Source organism: Manis pentadactyla, chromosome 8, assembly GCF_030020395.1.
Source record: "Manis pentadactyla isolate mManPen7 chromosome 8, mManPen7.hap1, whole genome shotgun sequence".
Classification (NCBI taxonomy): domain Eukaryota; kingdom Metazoa; phylum Chordata; class Mammalia; order Pholidota; family Manidae; genus Manis; species Manis pentadactyla.
In genome coordinates this window covers 201,562-209,938 of record NC_080026.1, presented here as the reverse complement: position 1 = coordinate 209,938, position 8,377 = coordinate 201,562, and the positions used below count along the sequence as shown (strand labels likewise).

The 8,377-nt window shown below is 41.8% G+C and overlaps 1 protein-coding gene across 2 annotated transcripts; it reads right to left on the bottom strand.

The window, feature by feature from the left end:
- Positions 1-2,019: 2,019 nt before the first annotated feature.
- Positions 2,020-8,134, bottom strand: TSN (translin). Of its 2 annotated transcripts, XM_036884112.2 has the most exons (6): positions 7,939-8,129; positions 6,845-6,938; positions 5,818-5,914; positions 4,087-4,202; positions 3,368-3,447; positions 2,020-2,788 (listed from the first exon to the last, which is right to left on the bottom strand). In XM_036884112.2, exons 1-6 carry the CDS (start codon positions 8,002-8,004, stop codon positions 2,555-2,557), a joined length of 687 nt encoding a protein of 228 aa, XP_036740007.1. In that variant the 5' UTR covers positions 8,005-8,129; the 3' UTR covers positions 2,020-2,554. The 2 variants fall into 2 exon arrangements, with proteins under 2 accessions (XP_036740007.1, XP_036740008.1); XM_036884113.2 differs by lacking the exon at positions 3,368-3,447 and having other exon boundaries at positions 7,939-8,134.
- Positions 8,135-8,377: the final 243 nt, after the last annotated feature.

Genomic DNA, 8,377 nt, shown 5'->3' with positions numbered 1-8,377 from the left:
CCCACCCCCGCCCTGGGTTAACAGTGCCTTGAAGCACCTAGTCACATGGAGCCTTAAGTTAGATGAGGCTCCTCCATCCTCACCAACCAGCTAGGCTAGCCCATTCCACCTCTCTCACGTTTGCGTTTTTGTTTGGGGGGAGGGAAATTGTCTATTTTCATTTGTTTAATGCTTATTTCAGTGAATACTAATACTAAAAAAAAAAAAAAAACAGTATCTCAGGCTCAGGGAGTCTCATTTTGGTGTCAGGCATGACAGTGCCCTGCCTGAAGAATACGGTTCAGTCCAGACCAAGAAACAAGAAAGCCGTGATTTCTGAGTACACAATTATGAAACTATGCCAGCAGCAACCTGCATATTCATCTCATCTCTTCACCTACTTGTTTAAGGTCTCAAGACACTGCCAAAGAAGCTTTCATTCTTTATTATAATTCTCTTAAGCATTACTCGTATTATTCAACTTTAAGACAGCAAATCTTATCAGGTATTTTTGGGGTTCTCCTCTTCTTATAAATTTATAAAGGAAGCATCCACTAATTCATCAGTTTTCTCTAACCTGCTTGATTTTCTGAAACACAATTCTATGATAATATGGGTGAATGTAGTTAACCACAATGTTTTCCATGTGAAACCTTCATAAGAGTGTATATCAATGATACCTTAATAAAAAAAATTAAAAGTAAAAAAGTAAAAAAACACAATTCTACTACACTAAAACCAGAGCCAAGGCTTCTCAACATCTTCAGTTAAAATACTTTTGATTTCCCAGTCAAGGCAGATCACAGATGTTACCTGCACTTTCCAGTAAAGAACTATTCATGGCTGATTCCTTTAACTGTTACACAGTGGTATGTGCTTATTCAGCCTCAAAACACATTCAGAATTTATTCTCCAAGTAGAAGAGGTCTCCCATGGCAGTACAGTAAGGTTCAAATACAAACACAACTAAACAGCTATGAACATGACACTTCTAACACGGAGCCCAAAGACCAGAATGTGCTCCTCCACTCACACTGCACTTGTGAAGACTGAAATCCACAACTTCTGCCAAGAACTTTAAGATTCCCAAGGTAAACCAACATTTAAAGACGCAAGGGAAATTATTAACAAACTCACCGCATATGTTGAATGGTGGCATCAGCCTCCTATGCTTGATCCAGCAGGGCTGTCCCTATGCACCTCAGATGGTGATCCAAGCAGTTCAAAGACCCTGATACCTATTTTCTTTGTACAAACTCTTCTGCACAAGAACCACCAAGAGAGTTGTTCTAAAATCCAACAATGCATGGCAATTTATGCCTCATTCCTACTTTCTCATTATGGGAAATTGGTCAGACCTCACTCAGCCTGATTACAGCTCTGACAGCAATGCCAGTTCCACTGCACAAACAGGAAGCCCAGACTGGTACTGTGCATGAGGGGGACTACTTCTGAATTCTTCCTATTATTCTGGACACACCCACAACTTTCTTTCAATGAGACTCCCAGAAGTGTGGATTTAAATCATTTCAACTCAACAGAATTTACATGGCAAACACTCTTAGCACAACCTGGAAGTTTGGGGCAGAGAAGGTGCCAACAAGTTTATGTGACTCACCCAAAACAGTGAATCTAAAATCTGACTGTTGGAACAGCCATCAAGAACCTGAAACGGCCTGCTCTGAAAACATTACCAATCAGCTTGTCATGTTTCTTTTTTATTTAATCCAAGGCTTTCTCTTCAGAACAAAGCACAGCATAGCATTTCTCTCTTAGAAGACACCAGTCACGGTGCTAATTAACCTGACTGGGTGGCTTTATACTCCCAGACCACAAGGTCTAACTGGCTGCTGGGAAAAGGTTTCATAGCCTACAAACATAGCATATGAAGTGCTGGTTCTCAATGTGTCTGAGACAACAGCGGAATGTTAAGGCAACATCAGAAAACAGAGGTGTTTGAAACACTAAGCGCCACTCCCAACCTGTCAGAGACAAATGGTAAAATGTTACTCAACCCCTTAATACAAAAACTTCCCAGAATGGTTTGTTGAATTTGACTGTGCAATTTAATCTTTTATACTTTGATGGCAGTGACAGAGAACCTGGAGCTGTTAACTCCCTTGCAAAAAATTTCAACATCTCATTTATTCACAAGGCTTAAAATAAGATACGGAAAATAAACTGTCCTCTGCTTGGCTCCCATCCTTTTGAATTATCCGTTTTCAGAGGACATCCAGGCTACCCTGGGCATGGATGGATCAGTCACTTCAGGGAGAATCACACAGGACAGCTTCTCAGTCAGGATATCAACAGCATCAGGGTAGCAAGGGAATGACATTTACGATTTCTGACAAAACTGAAATACACTCATTCCAGAGCAAATTCACTAAAACAAAGAAACGGCTGTCCTTGTAAAGGCTATTCTTTCACCCCCAGGAAGTGCTTCCATTCTGACACTCACACCACACAAGAAACAGCACAGTGTGCAGCAACAGAGCAATCCTGGTTAGTGTGAGGGCACGCTCGCCCTCACTGGGAGTCCTGGGGGTTGGCGGCTGGGAGCACCAAGGGCCACCTACTTCTCTCCACAGGCCGCCACTGTGTCCTTATTGAAGCCACGGATGGAGAGGTCATAGACCACCTCCTCAACCTTCTTCACGTCGTACTTCAGGCCATCGTAGCGCTTCCTGAGGGAGTCGTTTTTGAGATTAAGGAGGCGAAAACCGGAATCGAGCTCGTTGATGAAGGTGGAGATGTGAAGGGGCCGCGAGTAGTCTCCAGCAGTCACACTGTTGACGGACAGCCTCGACTACGAGTGAGAGACAGCAATGCTCACAACCTGCCCAAACTGCACCCAGACCCCAGGCCACACGCCCCTTCCATTCTGTCCTTACAATTAACCTACTTAGTGACTTAAGAAATCATTCCCCTTTTGTTGGAGTTTCTGGGGTCTATAATTAAATACACAATGAGGCTAGAGTAAACACCTTTGTAACAGCACCTTTTTTTCTTCTGAATTACTTTTGTAGGACAATTTCTCAGAAAGAGATTAAAAGGATAAAGACAAGAATAACTTATACAGTTACGTTATTAAATTGTTCTCCAAAACCATCAAACACGTTAACCAGGAATGTATGTCTTGTAAGTACTTTAAAAGGAAAAGGTACTGTCATCCTAAGAACTCAACAGTAAATAAGCGTAGCTGCCTCACCATTGAGCTGGCATCGCCATGATGACTAGCAAAACCTAGCACAGCACAATTAATGACTACCTGGTGACCCACCGTCGGCTTGGAAAAGAACAAGATTTCCTGAACTTTGTATCCATTTAAAAACATAGCGAAGAGGGAAGATCAAAAAAGCAAGGGGAAAATTAATAAGCTTCTTACCAGTTCACTAGCAAGAATTAGAACTCCTGAAAGATAATCTTCTACATCCAGATGAAATCCTTTCTCCCGATCTGGCTCAACTAAAAAATATAACAAAGAAAAGTCATAATGTGAAAGACATTTAATCCTAAGAAGGTAAAATACACACACATATACTCACACATGTAATTTCCATCAAAGTGAAAAGGGATGAATCTTTTAAATTGTCTTTTTTTAGTGTGTTCATACTCCTGGCAACTAGACCTCATGTGGATTTTTCAAACTCTTGAGGAAACCTCAGTTATCCCTTCCATTCTTCCCTCAAAGAGTAGTATCACCAAGAATGGTATCCAGTTATGTCAGAGAGCATCTCTGCTTTTAGAAGACATATGCTGAAGCATTCAAGGGAGAAACTATATCTACAGCCTTCCACGTGCACACACAGTGGAGACCAGCAGATGTGTCAAAATGTAACAAGCAGAGAATCTAAGCTGGGTGTAAACAGGTGTTCACTGAGCTATTCTTTCAACTTCCCTTAAAATTTTTAAAAACCAAAAGAAACACCCAACTACAAAGAGCAAGACACTACATATATTTAGTTTTTGTGTTTCCAAGTAACTGGATTTCCATTTAGTTTTCATTTGTATTAATAAACAGAAAAATGCAAGTGGTAGCACCTCCCACCAAAAATTACGCTACCATGCCTGATTCTGCAGATGAACACCGATTAAGACACTTACTGCCAAGAATTTCTGTAACTGCTTCTCGAGTCACTAGTGTTTCTGATTCCAAGTAGACAACAAACGCTGCCAAGAAAACCAGACGCTGCAGCACAAACCGCCAGTGCTCGTGAAACCTGCGTGAGTGGAAGCACGTTTAGGTGGAGGGCGGGGGGGCCTTAAACACAGGCTTAAAGCAGTCAAATTCAGACATTTTAAGAATGGAAAACCTTCCCAAATAAATTCTTATTGTGAATCCTCAACATATAAAACACATAAGATCAACATGTCACTTAACTATATTAGGTGAATTTAGTCTAACTTTTGCAGGTTCAAACTTACAACTATTACTTATATTTAATAAATGAGGCATGATCCAATTTTGATGAACACAAAAATCTAGAGAATTAGAATGAGTATAAAAATTTAAAAATATAGATGATGAGCAAACTGAAGTTTAATCAGGAAGAACAATGACCCTGCTGTCAAAAATGAAAGCAGCAACTGAAGACTGGAGGCTGCAATCGTCCATCAGCCTCACACCTAACTTAACGCCTACACTGCAATTTGGGTATAAATTATCAAGAAAATACCAATTCACAAATGTAATCAGTAACTACCGTTTGCAACAGATGGACTTAAAAATCTCAGGATACTGCTGTTAAAGGAAGCTGGAAGCCTGAAAAAGGAGGAAATTTTACAACCACTAGATATTTATGCTACGCCTCCTGATTTTCAAATATAGCAACAAACTTAAAACAAATTTTCAATAGAGTGCAGATCAAAAAAAAACGATGAGGACCAAACCAGCCAGGGACAGCCTGTGTGTGATCTCCAACTATATGGTTTCTGAAGACCCTGCCAACCTTCTGTCCTATTTCTCTCTGCTTCTATTGTTCCCTCACAGCAGGGTAAGGTGCTGATACCCTTTCCCCTGTGAAGGGCCAGATTACTTCAGATTTTGAAGATCACTTTCAGTCTGTCACAGATTCTCATTCAGTTGTTCCTCTTTTTTTTTTCCACAACCCTTTAAAATACACCAGCAGGTCACAGCTTCTGGAGGCAGCAGTCCACAGTAGTTTGACCATCCCTGCCTTGAACAATCCTGAGGTTTTACTACCCATGCCCCACAGACATGTCCTACCTACTAGCCATCTCCATTTCTTAAGAGTATCTTTTTCAGTAAGAAAACAAATGTAAAGGAGAGACTTCAGGTTCTTATTTACTTTGTAGTTTTTCCAATTTTGTATCTGTGAAATCAGGATGAATTTTACAACCCATGTTTCACAATTATGACTGACAGTTTTTTTTCCCTAATGGTACATAAATACAGATGTTTCTTAAAATTAATGGAGTTGTAGATTCAACAAGACATGGCACAAAATATTAGCCAAATATGTTACCTGGCAATGAAATTCAAGCTTTAAAATGCAAAACTCAACTCTTTATGTATACTGCCACCTGATCCCATAATCTTAATAACATAGACATAATTCACCCAATTTCACAAGTAACTTAAATATACTATTATTCTCTATTTGACCTTCATACAATGGATATCGTCTTACTTTTTCATTGCACAATTATGTTTCTTACAAAAATTTTGCAAAAGAAAAAAAAAATCACACATTTTGCCACCATCACTGTTTTCTTTGTGTTGTTTCTTCTGTCCAGGAGTATTTTTACCAATACCCATCATTTTTGTCCTTCCTTTTGTTAAAGTTATAAAACAATTCTGCTTTTCTTACAAACCTGTAATACTGTTCAGCAGGGAATTTGGTCTTCAAAGATGTTAGGTGTGTTTTTACTGTACCAAAATGTTCTCGAGCTTTCAAACACCTTTTTGGAACTGATCACAAAAAGACAAATGTGATAATGAAAGACTCACCAAATTTCAAATACAGTTCTTACTTAATAAACTATGCGACTACCCAGAAATAAAAAATTTCAAATTTCACAACCAAAAGTAGGGCATGCATCTCTGCTTTTCAACATGGCTCTCAAAATTTCATCTCTTGTTCCCCTACTGTTTAACCAATACTGAAAAATACAAAAGGGAAAGTTAGGACACATGCCAGATAGCGGTCATAAATGACCTCATCCTTTAAGGGTCTATACACCAGCTGCTATCCCCAATCCTCAAAGATGCCTAAGATTGGACCTCACTACTTCCCATATTTGGTCACAAAGTTTGATCAGTTATTCTCAATCAAACGGACCAATTCTGTATCAGTAGGAAAAATGATTTCTGACACCTGTAAATTACATATTATTTTCTCCATAAAAATATGTTTCAGCTCTTTCAGTTGTGCTGGCAACATCTACAATGGAGATTCCATATCTAAGCTTATCATATATGATCCCCACTCGAGGGGCTGACTGTAATGTGAACTCACTGAGAACATTTTGCACTGACCATTTTGTACCTACAAATGCATATTAAGTTATATTCAAAGACTGAAAAGTTGGGTTTAAAAAAATCAAAAATTGCTAATATAGGAGAGCTGTGAAACTACCACAATTATTATCAGCAGACGTTCATAAAGATTAAAAAATTCCTACTTAAACCATACCATGTTAAAGCAGAAAATCAAGCACACAGAATTCTATAAACATATGAAATGATCAACTCACCTACTTCTCAAATTTTTACTCACCATAAACCACGAGGGCCTTTAAAAAATATAGACTTCAAATGTCTTCTAGGTGGAAATTAACGCTTTAAATGAGAGATTGATAAAGCGAACAAAAACCTTCCAAATCAAAATAAAGAACTTACTGTCCTGAAACCCAGCACCCTGATGGACCCCTTGCAGTAGCGTTAAAATCTCTCGAGCTGTTTGTTCTAAGCTCTGTACAACTTTTCGGATTTCCTAAAGACAATTAAAATATCAGATAAACATAATTATTAGTCACAAACCATACAGCATATGTTATCTTGGACACCACCACGTACATTCAAAACACTAACAATCTTTAGAATGCCTGAACTGGTGCAAAAATGATCAAGGTTTGAATCCTGTTTTTCCACTCTAGCCTTGAATGATAATAGCCACCCATCAACCCAAAATATCCCACTAAAACAGTATAAATATTAAGAATGAGAAATGTAATATAAAAATAAAAGTGAAACATAATATGAGTATTGGGTATTTTTCATTCATTCATTTTACAAATATTCACTGGGCACATTTAGGCGCTAGGCACTGTGCCCATACTGGGAAGACAATTAGCACAATGGGGGAGATAAGTTATAAAACAAGAATCGCATAGCTTTTTAAAATGCTAATGCACTACTAGGAAACAGGGCAGAGGAAGAACATTTCGGCTGTGAGGTCAAGGAGATGAATATGAGATAACCAGAAGAGCGGAAAGATGCGAATTCCAAGAAAAGCAAACCTCACGTGCAAAATGCCGAAATAGAAAACTACCTGAGGAACTAGAGGAACGAAGGGCAGTTAAACTGAATACAGAACCGAAAATGGCGTAAAATGTGTCTGGAGAGAGAGTGCTGTGGGCCGCAACAGAGTCTAGGTTTTTATGTGGAATAGAAGCCACATGAGTTTTAGAGGCCACACACGCTTCTAAGACACCCGCAACACACGCACGGAACGTGCATTCTCTGTCCACAGGGCCAACGGAGCCTGCGACGGGAGCAGGTGTTTAAAGGAGGAAGAGGGACACTCAGGAGGCCAAGCTGCCGAGAAGCCGAGACCCGAACTTGGGGTCGCGAGCCGGCAGCTGGGCGGGGCGGGGCAGGGTCGGCCCTCGGCGGACCCGGAGGGGAAGCAACCCACCCCGCAGGCTTCCCGCCGCCCGCGGGCGAGGGACAGCGGAGGGCCGGGGAAGGAAAGGGTGGGGGACGGCGCTCGCCTCTCGGATGTCCTGCTCGGCGGCCAAGAAGCCCTGCAGCTCCACGAAGATCTCGCTCACAGACATGGCGACGGCCGCACAACGACCAGCCCCTACGGCCACCGAGCAAGCGAGACGCACCCTGCCGGGAACCAGCAGGCCGTTGTGACGCCGCCGCCGCGTCCTCCGGGCCCCACGCTACGGCCGTCGCTGGGGTCCTCCAAGCCTGCGGCGCGTAAGCAGGAGGGCTGTTCGCTGCACTGCCTGAGGCGCCACAAGCCACGTCTGGAGCCGAGGAGCGCCAGGGCCCAGGGCAAGGGAGGCTGGGCGGAGCGTGCGTCTCGTGCTCTTCGGACAGGCATCGCCGGAAACAGCCCGCGATTGCGGTGGGCGGGGTCCTCGGAGCATGTGGCCCGCGGGTGGCAGGGCGCGCGGCTGGGCGCAGCTGGGGCGCTTGTCC

Bases quoted from the DNA above. Each gene is read 5' to 3' on its own strand.
- TSN (XM_036884112.2), bottom strand. From the start codon at position 8,004: ATGTCTGTGAGCGAGATCTTCGTGGAGCTGCAGGGCTTCTTGGCCGCC. The intron at 5,915-6,844 runs GTAAGTTCTTTA...TTTTGTGATCAG, and splicing joins GGGTGCTGGGTTTCAGGACA to TTCCAAAAAGGTGTTTGAAA. The intron at 3,448-4,086 runs GTAAGTGTCTTA...TATATTTTTTAG, and splicing joins AGTTACAGAAATTCTTGGCA to TTGAGCCAGATCGGGAGAAA.